The 26,234-nt window shown below is 42.1% G+C and overlaps 3 protein-coding genes and 1 long non-coding RNA gene across 8 annotated transcripts in view; 3 read left to right on the forward strand and 1 right to left on the reverse strand.

Moving 5' to 3' along the window:
* Positions 1-26,234, reverse strand: part of LOC139635998 (protocadherin Fat 4) — a 77,464-nt gene that overhangs the window by 39,142 nt on the left and 12,088 nt on the right. The gene's annotated exons all lie outside the window — the stretch shown is intronic.
* Positions 3,446-6,512, forward strand: LOC139636112 (uncharacterized). The gene is made up of 4 exons (XM_071503822.1): positions 3,446-3,770; positions 4,339-4,454; positions 4,804-4,839; positions 5,168-6,512. The coding sequence occupies exons 2-4, from the start codon at positions 4,339-4,341 to the stop codon at positions 6,510-6,512; spliced, it is 1,497 nt and encodes a 498-aa protein (XP_071359923.1). The 5' UTR covers positions 3,446-3,770.
* LOC139636009 (uncharacterized) lies at positions 8,416-13,414 on the forward strand. The gene is made up of 5 exons (XM_071503650.1): positions 8,416-8,539; positions 9,512-9,542; positions 11,104-11,216; positions 11,525-11,563; positions 11,874-13,414. The coding sequence occupies exons 3-5, from the start codon at positions 11,104-11,106 to the stop codon at positions 12,784-12,786; spliced, it is 1,065 nt and encodes a 354-aa protein (XP_071359751.1). The 5' UTR covers positions 8,416-8,539; positions 9,512-9,542; the 3' UTR covers positions 12,787-13,414.
* On the forward strand, positions 22,807-25,406 carry LOC139636018 (uncharacterized). The gene is made up of 3 exons (XR_011694336.1): positions 22,807-23,562; positions 23,819-23,856; positions 24,879-25,406. It is a non-coding gene; the product is annotated as an uncharacterized lncRNA (long non-coding RNA).

Genomic DNA, 26,234 nt, shown 5'->3' on the forward strand with positions numbered 1-26,234 from the left:
CAGAACCGGGCTCAGGGTGGGCGGCCGTCTGCCTTGACCGGTTGGGTTTAGGAGAAGATAAAAAGAGGGGGTGGGGGGAGGAGAGAGGAGAGAAGAGAGAGAGAGACCAGGAACCGCTGTGTAGGTAATGGTGTTATCTAACTAAGGGATGGGTCAGGACATACCCGAGCCAGCCCTAACTATAAGCTTTACTAAACGGGACAGTTTGAAGCCTGATCTTAAAGGTAGAGAGGGGGTCTGCCTCCCGAACCCACACTGGGAGCTGGTTCCACAGGAGAGGAGCCTGATAGCTGAAGGCTCTGCCCCCCATTCTACTCTTACAAACTCTGGGAACCACAAGTTGACCTGCATTTAGAGAGCGAAGTGTCCTATTGGGAAAATAGGGAACTATAGGTGAGGAGGAGGATTTTAAATTCTATCCTGGATTTTACAGGGAGCCAATGCAGAGAGGCTAACACAGGAGAGATGTGATCTCGTTTCCTAGTTCCTGTCTGTACTCGTGCTGCAGCATTTTGGATCAATTGGAGGCTTTTTACTGCATGTTTGGGACATCCTGACAATAAAGAGTTACAGTAGTCCAGTCTTGAGGTAACAAATGCATGAACTAGTTTTTCAGCATCCTTTAGACATAGAATGGGTCTGATTTTTGCAATATTGCACAGGTGGAAGAAGGCTGTCCTAGAGACTTGCTTTATATGTGAAGTAAAGGACAAGTCCTGGTCAAAAATGACACCAAGGTTTCTGACTGTAGCACTGGAGGCCGAGGTGATGTCATCCAGAGTCAGTATTATCACATAGTGTATCTCTGAGGGGTTTTGGGCCAATCACAATAACTTCAGTTTTGTCTGAATTTAAGAGTAAGAAATTACTGGTCATCCAGGTTTTTATGTCCTTAAGACACACCTGAAGCTTGGCTACCTGGTTAGTCTCACCTGGCTTCATGGATAAGTACAACTGGGTGTCATCTGCATAACAATGGAAATTTATCTGGTGCCTCCTAATAATGTTTCCTAGAGGAAGCATATATAGACTGGAAAGTATTGGTCCTAGCACAGAACCTTGTGGAACTCCATGACTGACTTTAGCGATGATAGAAGAGTCATTATTAACATGAACAAACTGGAGTCTATCTGACAAATATGACTTAACCCAGCTTAGTGCGGTTCCTTTAATGCCGACCATATGCTCTAGTCTCTGTAATAGAATCTTATGATCGATGGTGTCAAATGCAGCACTAAGATCTAGCAGGACAAGTATAGAGACAAATCCATTGTCTGAGGCTATGAGGAGATCATTGGTGACCTTAACCAGAGCTGTTTCTGTGCTATGATGGACTCTAAAACCTGACTGAAAATCTTCAAACAAACCATTTCTGTGCAGATAATCACATAACTGGTTTGCAACGACCTTCTCAAGGATTTTGGAAATAAAGGGGAGGTTGGATATAGGTCTATAATTGGCTAAAACATCTGGATCAAGAGTAGGCACAGACAACTATAGAACAACAGTGACGTCCTCACATACCTGTAAACCTCCTGTTAAATCCAGGTAACTTATGACATAATTTCGGTCTATCTCATTCCTGTTTGCATTCATTCATTCATAGACAGCGAAGAACGTGGTGAGCAGAAGGTTTGCAGTGGAAATGAGAAGAAGGTTTACTGTCTTTACTCTCAACCATCCTGAGAATTAGCATATATACTAACACACTCAAGAAATGCATCTGGTTCGTCCAGTGTAATTGTGATGTCCATGTCAAATAAAATGTATATATACATATACATATCTAACAGCATTAGAAACTTGCAGGAGACACACAAGCAGTCTGTGCTGACCAGACACAGTCAGTCTCCTCATGGTATCTATGCAGGAGTCTCCACATTCAGATATGCATGAGTTACTTTAGAAATGGTCCTGCAATGACATGATTTACTCACCAGACAGCACTGTCAGTTTTTTTTTTCACTAAGCATTCGGTATGTATCTTGGGGTTAGTTGATAAAAAATATTACAAAATCATTTGTTGTGCTCATGTTAAAAAACACGTAGCAGCTGATATATTATCAGACTCTTTTAGCTCTCAATATTGGAATCGGCCTCAAAAGTTCAGTATCTGTTGGTTTTCGGTGGTTTTGCTTTGGCCCAATGGAAAAAAAGTTGTTGTTGGTTTGAGTCTTTTTTAATCAGAAAGACAGTTCATATGGGATGAGGTGTAAATATACGACTGTCTACAGGTTGCCAAAAGAATAGAAAAATGAAATCAGCTACTTCTAACAAACAGAATTTATTTGTTAAATTTGAAACCAAAGTCAAGAATTACACCACATGTGTGGACATTTGATGATCGAGGCCCAAGAAAATTTGCTTCAACACAAGTTAAATCTTCAGAATCAATGATAAGACCTCTGACTAACTCTCTTTATACTGGCACAAATATTCGACCATCCAGTATTTAATAACCTTCAGATAGAGACTGAAGGTTCAGTTTTATGGAGTATAGCAGTGTTTTGGTCCAATAGCAGTTGTAAGGGAAAATAAAAAAGGACCAATGATGGAGCCTTGGGGGACACCACAGGGGACAGTCACAGCAAATATCATTCAACTATGTGAACACTACAACTATGTCTACCAAAAAGGCTCTTTCATAACCTCTGAATCAGCCAACAGCAAACCTGCAAAGGTCAAGTCAAGGCTACAAATGATAAAATCTGTGTTGAACTTCCTTAATCCAACTGTAGAATCACTTTCTCATCTTCTTCCTTCTACAAAATATCTTTGAAACGTGGTCAAATAAGGACATGGGGCCACTCTGAGGGTTTGGCCATGGTCAAACTCTCCTCTATAAAAATGTCATTCCTCTCTAACTGCAGTCACTGAGACAGCTCCTTCCACCCAGAAGAAATCCAAGTCATCAGCATCTGTCAAACGTCTTTCTCCAGCGAGGAAGGTAAAAGATTTACACTTGGCTAGATTTAGGATAAATGACAAGAACATAAAACTCAGGAAGGTAAATGTGGTTTTTCCGTGCAACACCACTAAGCAATTACATACCTTCACTTGTCAATTTAAAGCTACTTTCATTGCCTTTGGTTTAACTCTCAGCACATTAAATCCTTCTTTTTGCTTGCTTTTTCTGTCTTGAAATGTGAATTTGTCAGTGTGGTGTTCTAAAGTTGCAGTTTGGCAAAATGATGTATTTGAACTGGCAAACACATTAAAGACACCATAGACAACAGTAGTAGACAGGTTTGCTTTATAAATACTCATTGGGTTTATACTGAAGTCACATCAGTCCTGATGTCTTGTAACTTTGCAGAACAAATTCTTACAGCCACGACAGCCACAGTTAGCAATTAGCTGAATTTCCCTACATTTTGTGTTTTCTTATTGAGTCTGACAGTTCTCGTTTCATTAGGTCAGTCAAATACTACAGAAAATGTTTAATTGGAGGTTTTAGCTGACTAAGTTAGTCAGAGTATCTACCGAAGTCTGTCAGGTAGGAAATTCCCTCCTTGTATTTCCCTGCTCAGTGTTTCTGGACTGAGCTGATTGCTGACTTGAATTAGCTGATACTGCAGCCTCATATCAGCCTCAAACAAACTTTGAAACTTATCTTTGCACATGATGAGAACTGACAGTGGAAGGACCGTAGAAAGGTAAAGTTTGAAGGTAAAAGTAAAAATTACATTGATTTTTTTTTTTTTTAACTTTTATTGTTGTTGTGTCTTTTCTGTTATAGATCCCAGGCCCCACTGACAGCAGCAGTGAAGGTGAGAATGCCCATGATCCTGATCCTGCTGTTGTTTAACAACTTTCTTTGTTCACTTTTTGTTTGACTCTTTGCCAAATTCACAAGCATCACCTATTTGTCTATTTTAAAAACTGCTTTTAAACATGTGATAAATGATTAATGGTGTGTGTCATTTGTCTTACTGTATCATCTTTCTTGTTCATTTTAAACTCATGTAAAGTGTCTTTGATTACCATGAAAAGCGCTCTATAAATAAAATTTATTATTATTATTTTATTCATTTATTTATTTTTTCTAAACCAATTTTTTCCACATTGACTAGCCTCAATGAACTGTAAAGGAAAAACTACAACTTCCACTTTTCCTGGCACATTTTAATCTGTTGTATCTAAATATGAGTGTAAAACCAAAAATATTAAAAGCATGAACAATACAGGCAGCATGTGGTGATGAACATTTTTAATAACAACCTGTTCCACATTATTTATATTCAGAGACTGTACTGTGCTTGGTTCTGCTGTTGTTATTATTATCATCACTGAGCCTATTTTAATCCTCTGTGGTGATGCTGTTGTTAAAACCCTCAGATGGCCGGCCTGGGCTGGATGGCTGTAACACTAGCTGTGTTCCTGTCTACTAGAAACAGTTTGGCAGCTGTGAAGGAGAAAAAACTTGAAAGTGCTTTAAACGAAATTCTGAAGAGGTGAGTCAACTTCCTCTGGAGAATAGAGGGAAAAAACTCAAAGCCCTGAACATCACATGACCCTGAGAATATGATGATGTTTGTTTCTGCAACAGCTGTTTCTGGATTTTTAAAGAAAAGAAACTTGTGGCCTTTCTAACTCTGTTTCAATATTTCAATAAGGGATTCATGGTCTGAAGAGGATCATTGAGAAAACTGAACCTGCAACTTCACGCAATAAATTTATATTTGCTGTGTGTTGATTGTCTCTTTCTATATTTCTGACAGTTTAAGTCTATGATCAGTGTCTCCTTCAATCTCCTAAACAATTAACAGACCCACCAACATTTTTATCTGTTTCCTTTGGCAGGTTTAGACCCCGCTACGCAGAGGGGGAAAATCAGTGGTAAGTAGTCATTAAAGAATTATCTAAACTTTACAAAACACTTACAGTTAAAATGAATGATGTAAACAACACTTACAGTTACAGAAAAGAGATAAGATGAAGATAAAAACATGCACAAGCTCCAGAGACAATATCAAGACATGCCAAGTTAAAGTCTTCCATTTGATTTCCAAAAAGACAAATGTCCTGAGTAGCATGTACATGGAGTTGACAGTTTTGTTTAATTGGTTGATTGATAAATACTTCCATCTATCTTACTCTCCAGACTACATTAATAATGTTTAAATGACACATGGTTAAGATTTTGTGCTTCTCTTTCCTTTAACAGGAAATATCCCATGTTCAGTCTGGCTGCAAGCATCCCATACAACGAAAGGTGGGACTCTTATGAGGTCAATAGAGTCCCTGACAGAAGTGACCAAGTGAGGAATACCATTCAGAATTGTGACGTGTACACTGGCACAAGGGTGGTGGCAGCCACAGTTCTGAACTGGCCAGATGTTTTGACTCAGTGTCCGACAGCACGTGTGCCATGGCCTGAGGTTCTGCAACAATGCCCTGCAGGGGTTCTGACATGGGCTGATATTCAGAATACGAATAATAATAAGTGCACTCAAGCAGTTCTTCGGCGTAAATCTGATCACGCAGAGTACCGCACTCTACAGCAATTTAACACCTTGCCCACCAATAATAACGAAGATGATTTATTGCTTTTTTATACTTATGGCTCCCCATGTCATGATAGATGTGCATCAGAAACAGATCCCTTGAGTATTCTAAAACTCATAAATCCCATCAAGCGCTGGAAGAATTATGCTTTTGTTTTTTCTAAACCCTTCAAGCCCAGCGATGGTACCCCTGTATCTCCGGAAGTCCAAGAGCAAGCTCTTCTGAGGCTTGCGAGGTACGAGGGTCCCTTAGGTCCCATCGGTCTTGAGAACATTTTCCGCTGTGAAAGAAAAAATCAGTTGACCAAGTGTAGCAGCTGCTCCGCTGATGGTAATGTTGCACCCGGTTGCATTTCAGATGCTACACAAGCTGGTACTGATGAAAACCTGCCGTCCACATCATATATACAGCCTCAGCAAGGCAGAGGTAGTTTCAGAGGCGGGAACACTGGAGGGGCCAGAGGTGGTTTGGGGGGCATGGACAGACAAGGCGGAGGTAATTTCAGAGGCGGGAACCCTGGAGGGGCCAGGGGTGGTTTGGGGGGCATGGACAGACAAGGTGGAGGTAGCTTCAGAGGCGGGAACCCTGGAGGAGCCAGGGGTGGTTTGGGGGGCATGGACAGACAAGGCGGAGGTAATTTCAGAGGCGGGAACCCTGGAGGGGCCAGGGGTGGTTTGGGGGGCATGGACAGACAAGGCGGAGGTAGTTTCAGAGGCGGGAACCCTGGAGGGGCCAGGGGTGGTTTGGGGGGCATGGACAGACAAGGCGGACGTAGTTTCAGAGGCGGGAACCCTGGAGGGGCCAGGGGTGGTTTTGGGGGCATGGACAGACAAGGCGGAGGTAGTTTCAGAGGCGGGAACCCTGGAGGGGCCAGGGGTGGTTTTGGGGGCATGGACAGACAAGGCGGAGGTAGTTTCAGAGGCGGGAACCCTGGAGGGGCCAGGGGTGGTTTGGGGGGCATGGACAGACAAGGCGGACGTAGTTTCAGAGGCGGGAACCCTTGAGGGGCCAGGGGTGGTTTGGGGCGGGGAGGATGAAGAACAGGAGAACAGCACAGGATGAGTGTGAATAAAGTTTAATTTGTGCATCTGCCCATAATTGGTTTTCAAACTCTTGCAGCTTATATGATATGAACAGCCTTAATTCTTGAAAGAGGTATTTACATACCAACTGCTCACAGTGCAGATGGAAAAATGCAACTTCCTTTAGTTTTAAGAATCCATCAAATGAATGCAATTTCTTTCACAACAGAGTAAAGTTGTAAGCACTCAGACTGTGATTGTGAACCGCAACTTGGGAACCACCTTGGAAGGAGCTGTCAACACCCTGTCTGTGGTAATAGACAGAGCTGTTAATGCTCAGACTGTGGTCATAAATCGCAACATGGGTCACATCTTGGAGAAGGTTTCAGCTTTGGAAAGGAGAAAGGATGATGATGACCAGAATGGACAAACAGAGTAAGCCGTGTCTATTGAAATACGACTGCTCGCCCGAACCCAAACAATCATAATCTAATCTGCGTTCCGGCCCCCGCTGGAACAACTCCCCCACGAGATCGCTGCAGTGAGACGCTTCTACTCCTACCCCCCCTCCTCCACGGACACCGGTAGATTGTTGACTCCGTCCGGGACCCGATCAAGGATGTCTCCATGGCAACTTGCTGTGTTATCGCGATGACACCCTGCGAACTGAGGCACTGATTGTGAACTAGACAAAGCGACTCTCCAGGCCTATGCACACACACACATTCACGGACACCTCTTACATGTACATATGCAACTCACCCCATCCCACTACCCCATCCCACGCCTTCGCCGCTTCCTCCCATCCAGCTGCGCCTTAATGGCAGCGGCTGAGGCTGGCTGCCTGTCTGCACTGGAATCACCTCCTCCCCCCTTTCCCCCCTCCCCTGGAGCAAATTGTCTTGAGTCATTGTGTTGTAAGATGCGTTTGTTTATATATGCTTATGTTGCTGAGGTTTTTTTTCCGCCGCAGATGGCTGCCTCGGTGTTTTGGTGCGCTCTGCACCAATCACCAGAAAAAATTCCTTGTACGTGAAAACATACTTGGCAATAAACCTGATTCTGATTCTGATTCTGATGGCGACTGGCAGCTTGGTTATGTGTGATTAGAATCAATATAAATTACATTGAATGGTTTATTTTAACTAAAATAAAGAGGTTTGATGTAAATTAACCTCAGTATTTACATACATCATATCAGTGTATAGTATACTTGTGTAAAGCATTACCAAAGTCTCTGTTCTTTCTAAATTAAAGCTTGGCTCAGCATCCACTCTCACGTGTCTGTGTGTTCATCATTGTGGAGCCATGATAACAAATATCATGTCACAGTTTTGGTCCTGTAGGCCCCTTTCACTCTTTTTCATGTTGTGCATGAATAAATGAAAATAGTCCTGAAGCTCCAGATGAAGGCCTGGTGTTGTACTGAAGGTTTTTACTAATCTTACTAATTCTAACTGCACAGCTTCACATATATCAACCAGTGCAACCACTCCTTAACAAAGTGGTGAACATAACACTTAAATAACACTGAAGCCCAAAGAATTTTTGCAAAAATACAGACACTTAATAACAAACCCCAAACCAACTGTTGTTGTGATATTCAATTGAGTAATTATTTCTTAAGAAAATAATTTTGTAATAATTTTAACCTACAATAGAAACTACACATTGTATCTGCCTCCTTTTTTTCACATGTATTTCTGCTCTCTGTTGCTCCAGAATGACCATGAAAAACTGAGGGACCAGTTCACTCTAGTGGAGCACAGATGAATCAATATTTACAACAATGTCAGCTCAAAGGTTGCTGCAAAGTTTTGAATGTCCTGAACACACACACACACACACACACACACACACACACACACAACCATGGTATGGAGGGTTTGGCCATGGTCAAACTCTCCTCTATAAAACTGTCATTCCCTTCTATCTGCAGTTACTGAGACAGCACCTTGCAGAAATCCAAGTCAACAGCATCTGTTTGACGTCTTTCTCCACCAAAGCAGGTAAAAGATTTACACTTGGCTAGATTTAGATTTAGAATCATAACTTAAAATACAAGTGACAAAAACATAAAATTCAGGAAGGTAAATGTGGGTTTTCTGTGCAACACCACTAAGCAATGTGTCATAATGGTAGTAAGTGGTAGTACTTTCCATACCTTCACTTTTCAATTTAAAGGTACATTCACTGACTTTGGTTTGATTCTCAGTGGCACAAATCCTTAATTTTGCTTGGTTTTTATAAATACAGATTTACTTACTGGATTTATACTCAAGTCTCGTTAGTCCTAATACCTAGTTAATATTTCAAAAGTTTGCAGTTCAAGCAAAGGTTATTGAGGAAGACTGTATAACTTTTGCTGAACAGAGGCAAATTGCAGCCACAAGTCGTAATTAGAGGATGACACACTGAATTTCTTCAAAATGTCATGAATCAGTGGCTTTATACACATCATCTTAAGGCAACAACAAATATTTCTCCAGGTCAGATACAATGTGTTTTCTTATCGAGTTTGACAGTTCACTTTTCATTTGCACAGTCAAGTACTACAGAAAATGTGTTAATTTTTAGTATAAAATTATTTGATAATCAATTAATGGTTTCAGTACTTTTTGAACATTTGAAACTGTGAAGGAAACTGTGATGGACATTTGTCACATACATTATATAGACATCATGATAAATTTAAAAAGTAATCAAGAGTTTGATCAATAATGAAAGTACTCAATAGGTGTAAACCTTGTCTAAAATTTTTGCACAGACTGAGGATTTTGTATTTTGTCTCCAAATCGCTTACAATAGAAGTGCATTTGGAAGGGATGTTTGACAGGCCAGTATAAATAGCAGCAACAATTAGAACAAGCAAAACCTGTTGCATTGTTCATATGAGAACCTGGCTGTTAGTTACAACACATGAAAAATTATAATCCTCTCCTTTCAGGTAAAAATTATGTAAAAATTTTTTCTTCTTCTAGATCTCAGATCTTGCTGGTAGCCTCAGTGAAGGCGAGAACTCCCATGAAATCCCTGCTGTTGTTTGACAACTTTCTTTGCTCACTTTTTGTTTGACATTTGCTTGCCTCTGCCAAATTTCGCAAGAATCAGTAAAGGATTTGACTGTTTACTGTCACTAGCCACAAAGCTTCACACAAAAGCTTCAGTGCATTAGTAGACCTTGTTGTAGGTACTAAGTACTACATCTATTATCTAGTAAGTGCAAGGAGATCAGATGAAGAAGTGCACTGAAAGTGCATAGTAAGTGCTAGTTTGACACGTTAGGGTGTTAGGAGAGGAGGTGCTCTCAGAAGAGACGAGTCTTCAAGAGATTCATGAAGATAGAGAGGGACCCCCCTGCTCTGATAGACTTCAATTGCTTGTTCCCCCATCTGAGAACCACAAACAGTCTGGACTAAGATTGTCTTGTGTGCAGGGATGGTAATGTCAGATGACATTCCTTGGAGGAACACAGTGGCCTACAAGGTGCACAAGGCTTTATGATTGAGTTCAAGTTGATGGGTGCAGACCTACAAGTTACTCTGAAGGCAGCATTAGTGACTTTAATTTGATTCAGGTGGCCATGGGTAGCCAGTATAGGTCAATGAGTAGCAGAACTATGTGCCCCTGTAGGCTGGTCGAAAACTAGATGCACCACCGCGCTCTGGACCATCTGTAAGGGTTTCACTGTGTGTGATGGAAAGCCCATCAGAAGGGCATTAGTCAAGGCGAGAGATAACCATAATTTGGACCAAGAGTTGGGTGGCTGACTGGGTCAGCTGAGGCCTGATTTTCCTTGTGTTGTATAATGCAAAGCAGTTAGACAGATGCAACATGGTCAGAGAAAGATAGATGATCATCAAACATGACACCCATGTTTATTGTGACCTTGGTTGGGGTAAGACATGAAGAAATAATTGTGACATTGATATCATGATGGAGAGATTGATTAACCAGGATATCTAAGAGTTCAGTCTTAGAGAGGTTTAGTTGAAGGTGGCATTCCTTCATCCACGCAGATATGTCAGCGAGACAGCCCGAGATCCATGCAGAGACCATGGGTCCGTGTGGTGGGAATGAAAGGTATCGATGGCTGTCGTCTGCAGTGACATGAAAAGCCATACAAGCAGATAACTGGACCCAAGGAAGTGGTGTATATTGCAAAGAGAAGGGGTCCCAGTGCCAATCCTTAGGGCACCCCTGTGAGGAGGGCAGGGGATGGGATAAGGGCATTTGTCTTTGCCATGACACAATAAAGGAGCGCCTCATGAGATTGGATTCAAGCCAAGAAAGCTCTTTGCCTGAGTTGCCCATGTCAGAGGGTAGAGGCAGCAGGATGCTGTGGTTCACTGTATCAAATGCTGCTGATAGGTCTGGCAAGATAAGAGCTGAAGACTTTACTGGCCCTCAGAGCTTCTTTCACAAACAACAGAGCTGTTTCAGTGGAGTGGCCACTGTTGACTCCAAAAACCTGTTGGAGATTATTTACATTTTGAAATTTCAATTTACTTAGTCCTGATATCGTTATTATCACTAGCCTTGGTTTTAATCCTCTTGGTTTAAAAACACTCAGATGGCCGGTCTGTGCTGGATGGCTGTAACACTGGCTGTGTTCCTGTTTTCTGAAAAGAGTTTGGCTCTGGACCAGAACCAACTTGCAACAATTGTACAACAAATTCTTAACAAGTGAGTCAAGTTAATGTAGTGGGGAAAAATTTCAGACCAGAACATAACATGACCCTGAGAATAAGATAATGTTTCTTTTGCAACACCTGTTTTTGGATAAAGAATAATAAAAAAGTACAAAAGGATTAGTGGTCTGAAGAGGAGCTAATCTTTCATCTCATTATTTTATGATGACAAAACTGAACCATCCTAATAGAATAACTGTGTCTTTCTTTTATTGAATTTTCTTATGAACAAAGACCATGATCCTTCCATCTGTCGTACGATCAAACATACCCACTGACACTTGAATTTGTTTCCTTTGGCAGGTATAGACCAAGCTACATGGACCCACAAACTAGAAGGATGTAAGTCATTAAAGAATGAGGTGAACAACACTTACAGTTATAGAAAAGAGAAAGAACCAAAAAAGAAACAAACAGATAAGACGACTATAAAAACACGCACAAACTCCAGAGACCAAATCAAGACAAAATCACATGTCAAGTTAAGTTTCTTTCTTTGGTTTACAAAAAGGCAGAAAATGACAGATGTCCTGAGTAACATGTAAATGAAGTCGACAGTTTTAATTTAATACCTAACTCTTTATACTACATTAATATACTCTGTTTTAAATGACAGATGGTTAATATTTTGTGCATCTGTTTCCTTTAACAGGAAATATCCCATGTTCAGTCTGGCTGTAAGCGTTCCTTACAACCGTGTCAGTGGATCGTATGATGTTAATCTAGTCCCAGACACGAATGAAGCAGTGAAGACTAGGATTCAGAATTGTGATTTGTACATTGGCACAAGGGTGGTGGCAGCCACAGTCCTGAAATGGGATGATGTTACGAGACAGTGTCCTAATGGAAATGTGCAATGGCCTTCTATTCTGAGACAGTGCCCTGCAGGGGTTAGGACATGGATTCAAGTTAAGAATCGATGCCCTCAAGCAATTCGTCAGGGTAGAGCTGATCACGCAGAGTACCGCACCCTGCAGGGATTCAACACTTTGGTCACCAATCGTAACAGTAATGATTTGTTGCTTTTCTATGTTCTTGCCTCCCCGTGTGACAAGAGATGTACAAGTGAAACAAATCGCTTTAACATTCTTGACAGCATACAACGGATTAGAGGTTGGACTAATTATGCTGTGGTGTTTTCGAATGTATTCAAGCCGACTGGTGATGTGCAAATACCTGAAAATGACCTACGTGACGCCCTCCAGCGACTTGGGAACAGAGTTGGTCTACAGAACATATACCGTTGCAAGAGCGTAGGTGCAATGCAGTGCACAAGCTGCTCTACTGGTGATCAAGTTACACGTTATTGTTATTCGGATAATGTAGAAACTGGTCCTAGCCAAAACTTTCCACAGGGGTCGGCGGGTGTTGAGTCTTGGGGGAGCAGTCAGTCGTGGGGTGGTGGTCAGCCGTGGGGTGGCAGTCAGTCGTGGGGCGGCAGTCAGCCATCGGGTGGCGGTCAGCCGTCGGGTGGCAGTCAGCCATTGGGTGGCGGTCAGTGGTGGGGTGGCAGTCAGCCGTGGGGTGGCGATCAGTGGTGGGGGGGTGACCAGTGGTGGGGGTAAACACAGAGGAGTTCGTGTGTGCAGAGGAGGAGGTGGGGGTTGTGGAGGACAGCACAGGATGAGCGTGAGTAAAGTTTAATTGTTGCATTTGCCCATAATTGGTTTTCAAACTTTTGCAGCTTAATGATATGAACAGAAGTCTTGATAGAAGCATTTATACCCCAACTGCTCTCAGTGCACATGCTTCAGTTTTAAGAATCCGTCAAAGGAGTGCAATGCATAAGAGTGACAGTATTTCACAACCAAAGGTGACCGGCAGCATGATGGATTTAAACGAGCACCACTCAGTGTGATCATGAGTCTGACTATGGCCTTGAAATGTACAATATCTCCTTGTGCCCTCCCTCAGTGCACTGATGTACTAAGATTGAGATATGCCCCTGATATCATGGCTGCCATCTGCATGTATGAGACTGGTTGGTTGGTAACAACTTTGTTGGTATTTCTAATGTGTGACTGAAATCAATATAAATTACATTGAATAGTTTATTTTAACTAAAATAAAGAGGTTTGATGTAAATTAACCTCAATGTAAATTTACATACATCATATCAGTGTATAGTATACTTGTGTAAAGCATTACCAAAGTCTCTGTTCTTTCTAAATTAAAGCTTGGCTCAGCATCCACTCTCACGTGTCTGTGTGTTCATCATTGTGGAGCCATGATAACAAATATCATGTCACAGTTTTGGTCCTGTGGGTTCTTCTTCACTCTTTTTCATGTTGTGCATGAATAAATGAAAATAGTCCTGAAGCTCCAGATAAAGGCCTGCTGTTGTACTGAAGGTTTTTACTAATCTTACTAATTCTAACTGCACAGCTTCACATATATCAACCAGTGCTTCAACTCATCTCATCAACTAAGCAGGACTTTAATAACCCAGGACTTTAATAACACTGAGGCCCAAAGAGTCTTTGTAAATGCAGACACTTAATAACAAACCCCAAACCAACTGTTGTTGTGACATTCAAGTGAGATGTTATTTCTTAAGAAAATAATTATTCAACATAAATTTTAACCTACAATAGAAACTACACATTGTATCTTCCTCCTTTCTTTCTTTGTTGCTCCAGAATGATTCTATGAAAAACTGAGGGACCAAGTCACTGTAGGGGAGCACAGATGAATCAATATTTACAACAATGTCAGATTAAAGGTCGCTGCAAAATGTGAACTGCTGGATCAATCTGGTGCTGCCCACACACACAGACACACACAGACACACACACACACAAAAGCTCCAGATGTCTCAATAGCGTTTAACTAGAACAAGAAATTCATAGTCAGACAACCACACAACCAATACACAAGAACAACACGTCTAGAACCTAAAGACAACCAACACTCAAGCAGCCAAATACGTTAATTAAAAAAACTATATTAATTATTAACAATATTATAATTATATTGTTTTTATATTACATATTGTCCTCTACTTTATTGCTTATGATGAAGAGAACAGGCAAATATGAGACCAGGAGAGGCTAATGAATTAATTCCAAAAATCACTTGTTGAGCAATTACTGTTGCTTCAGTTGTGCTATGGGACAAAATCAATTTCATGTGTTGCCCATTTTAAACAAAACCATTTCAAATCAGCTTTTTATTGCAGTTGTGTGATATTTATTAAATTTTTAGCCTAAAAAGAGGCTACAGCAACGACAAAGACCAATTTCAAAGACACAGTCGAGAAAAGGCTGCAGTCTTTTAGCTTCCTTATTCGCATTCTCTCATCTTCTTCCTCCATTCTTCTTCCTAATATTTAAAAAAGGGTTGTAGTCTTAAAATGCACTCTTTCTTCTGACTGCATTCACTGTAACAGCACTGTCCCTCCAGTCAACAGTCTTCGTCTGACAACTTTCTCCAACAGAGGAGGTAAATGATTTCCACTTGTCTTTATAATTAAAGTCTAAAGACGGGTAGCAACAAGGTCATGTACATTTTTTTACCCAACAATTAACATGTACGACACAAGCTATACATTTTATATATTTGTAATATTCCAATGTGGTACTACTCTTCATATTAACTTCATGCTACATGTACCATATATTTATGTCTATAGTATAATGTTTTTGTAGGACACAAGAAATAAACAGAGCTTTTTCACCCACAGCCACAGTTAAGCTGTGTCATGAATTACTCAGGTCTATAAGGAAACCCTGAAAAGCAAGTGATTTTTTTTTTTTGTTTGTTTTTTGCCAAGATCATTTTTCTAAGTTTTGGGTTTTTTTTCATCTGTGGAAACACACCCTGTGAGGCAAGTAATCTTTTTTTTTTTTTTGTCAGAAAAAACAAACATTATTTGGTCCGCCTTGAGCTGGTGAGAGCGAGAGAGAGAGAGAGAGAGAGAGAGCTGTCTTAATCTGTCACTTTACCAGACCTCTCTGTGTGCCTGTCATGAGAGCGTTGCAGCTCCTGTACATGGGAGAAGTGTCTCTTCAAGGCTTCCTGGATGAAAGCTTTGAAACAAAAATAAGAAAAAGAAAGAAAGAAAAAACTGAAAAGAATAGCTAATGAAATCAATAAACGCTGACATTATCAGTATTATCCCTGTTTCTAATCCTAAAATGATACTGCGCTAATAAACCTGACCCGTGTTCAGATGGCCGGCCTGTGCTGGGTGGCTGTGATGCTGGCCTTCCTCCTGTCTACTGGAAACACTGTGGCTGCTGTGGACCAGAACCGGCTTGCAGAAATTGTAAATGGCATTTTGAGAGAGTGAGTAAAATTTTGTTACCGAACAGTGTTAAGATCAACATGGGCACTTGGGTAAGACATGGCAAAGGGGTTGCATTTGTGGGGGGATGTTTCAGTGGGGTATAGACAGCAGACTGAAGAGTAATGAAGCAAGGCTGAGTATACAGCGGCCAGAAATACATGTTTGAGCCACACCTCAACTTCAGTCAGCACATTAAGAGTCTGGCTCAGTCTTGCTGTTGACAACTAAGTAGCACAACCAAATTCAGACTGTTTTCTTCTGCGATTGCTGCAATACACACAGAGTGGACGGTGCAAGGCTGCCACTAAGTGGTCATTTCAAGTAACTACACCAGGCTACCTACCAGGCTCCAGTAATTTGTTGAATCATTGAGAGCTTAGTGGGTGGTCGTTTTTTCTTTTTCTTTTTGCATTTCATTATGCTATGACCAACATCTAGATTTTGATGTGCATTGATCTGACAACTTTTCCTTACTTTGCAGGTATGGAATAAAAGGCATGTTCAGTCTGGCTGTAAGGATCCCGGACAACCAGAATCAGAACATAAATCAAATGATTCAGCAAGTGTTTACAAGTGATCCAGCTGACAATGTGAAGAACATGATGAACAATAGTGGTGTGTACAATGGCAGCAGGATGGTTGCAGCCAAAGTTTTGAAACGGGACAGAGGAGCTGATCACACAGAATCCCACGTTGGGGCCACCTGGACGACCTGCTCAGTCGTCGTAATGATAATGATTTTCTGCTTTTCTATGTTTATGCCTCCTCATGTGTCGAAAAATGTAAAAGCAACACACATTGTGAGAACATTCTTAAAAGATTGAGTCACATTCAGCAATGGAATAGTTATGCTGTTGTGTTTTTTACAGTATTCAAGCCCAAAAATGGTGCAACCAACACTGAGGTACAGCATAGGGAAGCCCTTCAGCGACTCGGGATGCACCAGGGTATCAATGGTCCGATTGGTCTAAACAACATATTCCGTTGTAACAAACAAGATCGTCGGATGCAATGCACCAGCTGTTCTGATAATAATCAAGTTGCACGCTACTGTGTCTCAGATGATACACAACCTGGTATCAGCCAAAACTAGCCCTCTACTTCCACATCCATACAGTCTCAGCAAGGCAGAGGTGATTCCTCCTCACAGAGAGGTTTTGGTGTGGGCAGTGGAAATGGTAATTTTGATGGTCAGGGCACCAGAGGAAGAGGAGGGGCCATGGGCAAATGAGGTTATGGTAAAGGAAAAAGGAGCACGGATCAAGATATGGGTGACAACAATTCCCCCTCGCAAAGTGGCTCTGATGACAGCAATGTAAACGATTCTGTTACAGATGAGGGTGGTCTCAATAATGACAGTGAGAATGGAGCTGATGAGAACGTAGATGAAGGCATGTCTCCCTCACAGAGTGGTCTTGATAATGGTAACAGTAAAGATGATTCCAACTCAGATGAAAGTGCCTCTTCATTACAAATAAGTCAACAGATATGATTTAATTACAGGAGAAGACGTATCCTCCTCACAAAGGGACCTTGATTTTGGCAATGGAAATTCTGATTTTAAAAAAAAGAGTGGCTTGAGGAGGAATGGAGGTGGTGGCACTGAAAGAGAAGGGGACAGGAACAGAGGAGGTGGAAAGCACAGAGGAGGGAGAGGCAGAGAAATGAGGCGACGCAAAGGTGGAAAAGGAAGAAGAATGAGGGGGCGTAAAGGTGGAAAAGGAAGAAGAATGAGGGGGCGTAAAGATGGAAAAGGAAGAAGAATGAGGGGGCGTAGAGGTAGAAAAGGAAGAAGATTGAGCAGGTGGAAAGGTGGAAAGGGAAGAAGACTGAGCGGGCGTAGAGGTGGAAAAGGAAGAATGAGCAGGCGTAGAGGTGGAAAAGGAAGAATGAGCAGGCGTAGAGGTGGAAAAGGAAGAAGAGGAAAAGTCAGAGGGTTTAGTGGTGGACGAGGACGAGGACGCAGACAAGGTGGAAAACGTAGAGGAGGTGGGCGTCTAAGAGGGGGTGGTCTTCGTAGAGGCGGTGGGAGTCATAGAGGCGGTGGGGGTCGCAGAGTTGGCAGAGGGTAGATAGGTGGCGATAGATCGGTTCTAGTAAAGCTGTGAGAATCTGAGAACAAAAAAGAGCAGTCTACAAATCTACCTTGACTGAGACCTGTTTGCATAATAAGCAGATAGAGCCACAGCAGTGCTTTGAGCTTAATGCCAACATCATTCTAACGTGCTCGTAATGACAGTACTATCAATCCATCCTCTAGATATTTCAGTCTGGACCAAAGAGGTGGATCCACCCACAGACATTGACCATAGATCCATGTCACCTGCATGGCTAAAAAGCAACATAATAATTAATAACAAATGTAAAAATATAACAAGTATATTTCTCCAACACTTTTTTAGTTAAATGTAATTCTTTAAATGTCAATACCACTGTTGTACCAATGTTACCTAATACATTAATGTTTCTATTAGTATTATCCTGTTACTTTAAGCTTCTGAGATGGAAAAAAGTATTACCAAAATTCCTGTTGCTCATTTTTTTCTGATTAAAGCTTGGCTCAGCTTCAACTCTGGTTTGTCTGTGTCTCAAATATTTCTACTCTTATCTATTAAAAATCTGGGTCCTGTAGGTCAAACATTGCAACTGTGAAGCCCTGCCAACCTGTACCTAAGAAAAGTAAAGGTGATTTTTAGCTTCCTCAGTTTCTGTCACCCCTCAGAGAGTCTGTATTTTCTAAAGCTGCTGAAAAATGGAAGAGACTCGATAACTGTAGAACTGTAGAACTGGATAAGCAGCTCCTGAAACAAACTGAACTTCCTGAGTTGAGGGGTGGGTATTGTTGTTCTGCCTTTAAGCCGACGGTGGAGGGTGGCAGGGAGAAAAAAGGGAGAACTGTCATGACGGACAGACGCTGACTCACTGTTGTGTTATCACATCTCTGATTGTGGAACACCAGCACGCCAACTAAAAAACACACACGTGGGCGGCAGTATGGTTCAGTGTAAACAAGCAATGGCAGCAAAATGGAGGGACTTCCCAGGGGCAATAAAAAGGGCTGTTGTTTTCCAGTGCACCAGCTGAACAGTAGTGTACTGATTAAGAAACAGAAAGGTCTTTTTGTTGGGACTTCAAAAAATAAAGAACTTTAGAGAACCAACTTTTATAATTTGTTGATTTTAATTTGCTTCAGTGTGTGAGGAACATTGTAACTTGGGTTTTGAAAAGTGTCATCCGATTAAAGATGATGATAATGGTTATTTATGAATGATTAAGTAATCATTAACTCTCCCTTAGTGCATCTGGGCGTGTGTGTGTGTGTGTTGAGGCAGATGTGAAAATCCTTTAAGCATTATGTTCTATCCTGGTGTAAAACTGGGCAAACAAACCTGTTCTCAGAGAGTCTACTATCTGCATTTTTTTGCCTTATTTTCTTTATAAATCCAGTTTTCTGCTTTGGTTTCCGGAGCTCTTTCACCAGAGAAGAGCTCATTAATATCAGAGAAACAACTCCAGTGGATTTTTTTCCTACTTTTCTCGACTCATCTGTGGGATTATTGGACATTTTGGTCAGAGGTCACTGACCGTTGCTCTCGCAGTGAAACGCCGGAGGAGAGGAAAACGTGCCGGTGCGCTTGCGCGTCTCCGCCGGCGCGCACTCCGCACACCGCTCCCAGGTATCTTTCTCTCCAACGTGCGTTCACTGCCCAACAAACTGGATGAACTTCAGCTACTGGTGCAGAAGAACAGAGACTTTTCCTCATCTGCCGTCCTGTGCTTCACGGAGACGTGGCTGTGTGGATCGATCCGGACTCTGCGCTGGAGCTGGCCGGCTTCCAGCTCTTCAGAGCGGATCGCGACACAGAGCTGTCCGGCAAAACCAAAGGTGGAGGAATCTGCTTTTATGCTAACAGTGGCTGGTGCAGAGACGTGACAGTGATCCTGCAGCACTGTTCTCCTGACCTGGAGACTTTCATCATAAACTGCAGGCCCTTCTACTCCCCCCGTGAGTTCACCTCATTCATCCTGGTCGGTGTTTCCATCCCACCACAGGCCACAGCAGATACTGTGTGTGGAGCGGACCAACCCGGACTCCGTAGTTATTGTCCTTGGTGACTTTAACAAAGGTGACCTCAGCCACGAACTGCCCAAATACAGACAGTTTGTTAACTGCCCGACCAGAGAGGGGAACACTCTGGACCACTGTTACACCACAATCAGTGGTGCTTATCACGCCGTCCCCCGGGCTGCACTGGGCCACTCTGACCATGTCATGGTCCACCTGATTCCCACATACAGGCAGAAACTAAAACTGTGTAAACCTGTTGTGAGGACATCGAAGCAGTGGAGCAGTGAAGCCATAGAGGATCTGCGGGCATGTTTGGACTGCACTGACTGGGAGGTGTTCAGGACTGCTTCCAACAGTCTGGATGAGTTCACAGAGGCTGTGACGTCATACATCAGCTTCTGTGAGGACTGCTGTATCCCATCACGCACCAGGGTGAGTTATAACAATGACAAACCCTGGTTCACAGCTAAGCTCAGTCAGCTCAGGAGGCAAAAGGAGGAAGCTTTCAGGAGTGGGGACAGGGACAGGTTTAAAGAGTCCAAGTACAGGTTTAGCAAAGCAGTGAGAGAAGCTAAACGACTGTACTCTGAGAAACTTCAGCTCCAGTTCTCAGCCAATGACTCTGCTTCTGTCTGGAAAGGGCTCAGAAAGATCACAAACTACAAACCTAAACCCCCCCACTCCATTAATGACTTCCGTCTGGCCAACGATCTGAATGAGTTCTACTGCCGCTTTGAAAGACAGTGGGACAAGCCTGACACTAACCTCCACATCAGAGCCACATCAGAACCCTCCTCCTCCCCTACCAAAGGAACGTCTCTCTCTATCCTGGAGAGAGATGTCAACAGGCTTTTTAAGAAGCAGAACCCCCGCAAAGCAGCCGGTCCTGACTCTGTCTCTCCATCATCCCTGAAGCACTGTGCTGATCAGCTGTCTCCGGTGTTCACGGACATCTTCAACACCTCACTGGAGACCTGCCACGTGCCAGCCTGCTTAAAATCCTCCACCATCATCCCTGTCCCCAAAAAACCAAGGCCCACAGGACTAAATGACTACAGACCCATTGCCCTGACCTCTGTGGTCATGAAATCATTGGAGCGCCTTGTCCTGTCCCATCTCAAATCCATCACTGACCCACTCCTGGACCCCCTGCAGTTCGCCTACAGAGCCAACAGGTCTGTAGACGACGCCGTCAACATGGCTCTCCACTTCATCCTCCAGCACCTGGACTCCTCAGGGACCTATGCCAGGATCCTGTTTGTGGACTTCAGCTCTGCCTTCAACACCATCATCCCGGCTCTGCTGCAGGACAAGCTCTCCCAGCTGAGCGTGCCTGACTCCACCTGCAGGTGGATCACCGACTTCCTGTCTGACAGGAGGCAGCACGTGAAGCTAGGAAAGCATGTGTCTGACTCCCAGACCATCAGCACTGGATCCCCGCAAGGCTGCGTTCTTTCTCCTCTGCTCTTCTCCCTGTACACCAACACCTGCACCTCCAGCCATCAGTCTGTCAAGCTCCTGAAGTTTGCAGACGACACCACTCTCATTGGACTCATCTCTGATGGCGATGAGTCTGCCTACAGGTGGGAGACTGAGCGTCTGGTGACCTGGTGCAGGCAGAACAACCTAGAGCTAAACGCTCTGAAGACAGTGGAAATGATAGTGGACTTCAGGAAGAGCCCAGCCCCACCCACCCCCATCTCCCTGTGTGACTCCCCCGTGGCTACCGTGGAGCATTTCCGCTTCTTGGGGACCACCATCACACAGGATCTCAAATGGGAGCTAAACATCAGCTCCCTCATCAAAAAAGCTCAGCAGAGGATGTATTTCCTGAGGCAGTTGAAGAAGTTCAACCTGCCAAGGACTATGATGGTGAACTTCTACACCTCCATCATTGAGTCCATCCTCACCTCCTCCATCACCATCTGGTACGCTGCTGCCACGGAGAGGGACAATAAGACTGCAGCGTATCATCCACTCTGCTGAGAAGGTGATTGGCTGCAATCTTCCGTCCCTCCAGGACCTGTACGCCTCAAGGACTCTGAGGCGTGCAGGGAAGATTGTAGCTGACTCCTCCCACCCTGGACACAAACTCTTTGAGACACTCCCCTCTGGCAGGAGGCTGCGGTCCTTCAGGACCAAAACCTCTCGCCACAAAAATAGCTTCTTCCCATCTGCTATTAGCCTCATCAACAAGGCTAGAGAGCCCCACTGTTGCTGATCAATTGCACCAATCACCAGAAAAAATTCCTTGTATGTGAAAACATACTTGGCAATAAAACTGATTCTGATTCTGATTCTGATTCTGTATTGTGAATTCAGTTAGAATTTCAGTGAGTGACTTTGTTTCTATGTGGGTTTAAATGAAGAAAATTGCTGAACTCTGTCATGTAATGGGATGAAATTCAATTTAATGTTATTCTTTCTTTATTCTCTGTTCGATGAAAGGTTGTGGCTTCATGTGTCATTCACACTGTGCTGTTATCGTTTCTCTAGTGTCCGTTTTCCTCGTTTGAATTTTTGCTTGAATATTTTTGACTTGTCAGATAAAGTCATGATGCTACACTCAGCGTTTGGCTAATCTCCCAAATTCAAACTGCAGACCAGTACTTCATATGTGAAGCTTGTAAAATATATTTCCATGCAGCTGTCTGGGGACGTTTTATGAATTTAAACACCAGCCAATTCACTTTTATCACAGCGCAACAAGTCCTTATTTTAATAAGACAAAGTTAATTATTGCCTGAACATGAGTGAATCATTAGTGATCATTTCCTACACCTTACTCTCAGTTCACATCCATCAGTGAGTAAACATTTGTTGGACTATTTAAAATATATATTCAGTGTCTCAGTGTTCATGACTGGGATTTGACACTTGCACTGAAATAAATGAAATAACACTGTAAACCTATTCAAGACCTATGTTACATTTAACACTCAGTATAACATGGAATTAACGTCTTAAGATGATATAGAGACAAAGAAAATTAACTGAAGCTCTTTAGTGTAGAAAAAGAACTGCTGTGGTAACATGTACATTTTAGTTCAGTCTTTAAGATACAGACATAAAAAGTTTATGAGTTATGTGAAAGCTCAAATTTCCACCTCAAACTACCTGTACATCTCTGTCTCTACTAAAGACTGAGACAGAGTTGCCCAAACATGTCTGAGTAAAGTCAAAGCTGCTACTGTTGTCTGAGGATCAGATGCAGCTCAGCTTTGCAGAACAGCTGAGCCTTTTAATCTTACCTCTAAAGCCCTGTAGCCACTGTGAGCGTGCCTTGATCAGACTGTAAGAGCTGAGGTGTGCAATAGTGGCCTGGTCATCATTAACATTAGTCCACCGAGCCTCTTGAAGCTAACATGAATTCTTACAAAGACACTGAATAAATGAGCAGAAGCTCCTTCAGGGTACCAAGAACAGTCGAACTCAGCATCAGGTCGGTTAAATAACGCTGATGGAAAATCACAAAGGTTTTTCTGACCTTAACAGAGTCCCTTCTGCACCTAAACCCAACCAAACCCTGACTATGCTGTTGTTGCATTTTGCCTCATCATTCATCTTTGTGGTCACTGTTTTGTCTGTTTGGCTCATAACTCAAATTCACTAAAATAAATAAATAACTTTTATTTTTTCACGATCATTTTGAGACTTTCTGGTGGCCCTGTTAGATGTAGGGCTTTGACTGTAGTGTCACATATGACATGGACAAAGGGAGGATCTGCTGGAAGGACACTGTCACCCTGCACTGATAAGACATTTACCTTCTCTCTAATTTTATAGCTTTGAATGAATTCAATATGATGAATTTGAATGTGTAGATAAGAGGACGACACCACACTACAGGTTTGGACATGGTCTCACTCCGCTGTATAAAAATGCTCTTTCCTTCTGACTGTGTTCACTGCAACAACAGGCTGCTTCCTCTGCAGAGTGAACAGCTTCAGATCATCCACCTCACACCTCGTCTTCATTACGCAGGTGAGACACACAAAGAGGCAACTATCAGATCTCCATATAAAAACAGCACAATGGAAAATTAGTAGCTTTTGATGAATGTAGTTGTTACATCATGAAGGACACAGGAGGAAAATGTAACTGTTCTTTTTGCTCTGATATCTGAAGACTGGTGATCACATTCTGAGTCCAGACGGATGTTGAAGTGAATCCTAAGAACATTTTTACTGTGACCTCCACGTGACAGAATGCAGACTCACTTTCATCTTATTTTTTCTAGTGATTGAGACTAACGGGCTGTGAGCAGTACTGCTGAAGGTGAGTGCTCTGCATTAAATCCTTTCACCTCAGGGAGCAGTGTGCCTCAATGTTCAGACTTAAAACTGCTACAATTATTAATTTGAAACCAGGGTTTGATGTGGATGATGACAAGTAGCAAGATGTGCAAAGACAGAGAGGGTGTTCTTTTAAATAAAGATAACTACATACGTACATAGTGAATTTTCACATTATATTTTTATTGTGATTCATCAGTGTTTGTATTGCAAAAAATGATCAGAAATAAAACATGAATGGCCACTTTTTGGCCATTTCAACATGTGTGGTTGGAGAGAGGTTAAAATGAAGAGCTTTATAACTGAACTGAATGATTCTGTTGGTTCTGAATGGTTTTATTATTTTAAAGTGCAGTGGTAGTGTAGTTTTTCATCTTCTGATATTTTCCATGTTCATTATTATGCGATCCATTCATTCAAATGTAATAATCTGCTATTGTTTCCACTATGTACTTTGTTTAGGGTACAGGTACTAATCACTTCAGTTAACTGCACTTCAAACTTTAAAGACAGAGACAGAGATGTAGGTCATATATTTTTACTATAGTATAGGAGCTTTAATAATATGTTTCAACTTCACTTTCAATTTCCCTCTAATGTTTTTAACCTTTCATTATTGTTGTAAAATGTATTGTTTGCAGTTCAATGTGAAGCTCCTGTGTCTATTGCAATGCAGCTAACATGACAGACCAGGGCCTGAGGATATCAGCGTTTGTCGATCAGTCCACAACTTTGGTCCAGACTAAAAAATCTGGATAGTTACTGGACACATTGTCATAAAGTCTGGTACAAACATTCACGGTCCACTGGCAGAGAAATTAATTGAATTTGGTGATCGCTCAGTTTCTCACCTACAAAAATAATGATATTCCCATCAGCCTCAGGTGTACTTTGTGTTTAGTGCTAATTAGTAAAGGTGAGCATGCTAACATGCAAAAGTAAGATAACATTATACCTGCTGAACATCATAATCCTCTGTGGTGGTGCTGTTGTTAAAACCCTCAGATGGCCGGCCTGGGCTGGATGGCTGTAACACTAGCTGTGTTCCTGTCTACTAGAAACAGTTTGGCAGCTGTGACGGAGAAAAAACTTGAAAGCGCTTTAAACGAAATTCTGAAGAGGTGAGTCAACTTCCTCTGGAGAATAGAGGGAAAAAACTCAAAGCCCTGAACATCACATGACCCTGAGAAAATCATGATGTTTGTTTCTGCAACAGCTGTTTCTGGATTTTTAAAGAAAAGAAACTTGTGGCCTTTCTAACTCTGTTTCAATATTTCAATGAGGGATTCATGGCCTGAAGAGGATCATTGAGAAAACTGAACCTGCAACTTCACGCAATAAATTTATATTTGCTGTGTGTTGATTGTCTCTTTCTATATTTCTGACAGTTTAAGTCTATGATCAGTGTCTCCTTCAATCTCCTAAACAATTAACAGACCCACCAACATTTTTATCTGTTTCCTTTGGCAGGTATAGACCCCGCTACGCACAGGGGGAAAATCAGTGGTAAGTAGTCATTAAAGAATTATCTAAACTTTACAAAACACTTACAGTTAAAATTAATGATGTAAACAACACTTACAGTTACAGAAAAGAGATAAGATGAAGATAAAAACATGCACAAGCTCCAGAGACAATATCAAGACATGCCAAGTTAAAGTCTTCCATTTGATTTCCAAAAAGACAAATGTCCTGAGTAGCATGTACATGGAGTTGACAGTTTTGTTTAATTGGTTGATTGATAAATACTTCCATCTATCTTACTCTCCAGACTACATTAATAATGTTTAAATGACACATGGTTAAGATTTTGTGCTTCTCTTTCCTTCAACAGGAAATATCCCATGTTCAGTCTGGCTGCAAGCATCCCACACAACGAAAGGTGGGACTCTTATGAGGTCAATAGAGTCACTGACAGAGGTGACCAAGTGAGGAATACCATTCAGAATTGTGATGTGTACACTGGCACAAGGGTGGTGGCAGCCACAGTTCTGAACTGGCCAGATGTTTTGACTCAGTGTCCAACAGCACGTGTGCCATGGCCTGAGGTTCTGCAACAATGCCCTGCAGGGGTTCTGACATGGGCTGATATTCAGAATACGAATAATAATAAGTGCACTCAAGCAGTTCTTCGGCGTAAATCTGATCACGCAGAGTACCGCACTCTACAGCAATTTAACACCTTGCCCACCGATAATAACGAAGATGATTTATTGCTTTTTTATACTTATGGCTCCCCATGTCATGACAGATGTGCATCAGAAACAGATCCCTTGAGTATTCTAAAACTCATAAATCCCATCAAGCGCTGGAAGAATTATGTTTTAGTTTTTTCTAAACCCTTCAAGCCCAGCGATGGTA

Source organism: Trachinotus anak, unplaced genomic scaffold (assembly GCF_046630095.1).
Source record: "Trachinotus anak isolate AG129_WGS33_773 ecotype Australia unplaced genomic scaffold, CSIRO_AGI_Tana_v1 ptg000019l, whole genome shotgun sequence".
Lineage (NCBI taxonomy): Eukaryota > Metazoa > Chordata > Actinopteri > Carangiformes > Carangidae > Trachinotus > Trachinotus anak.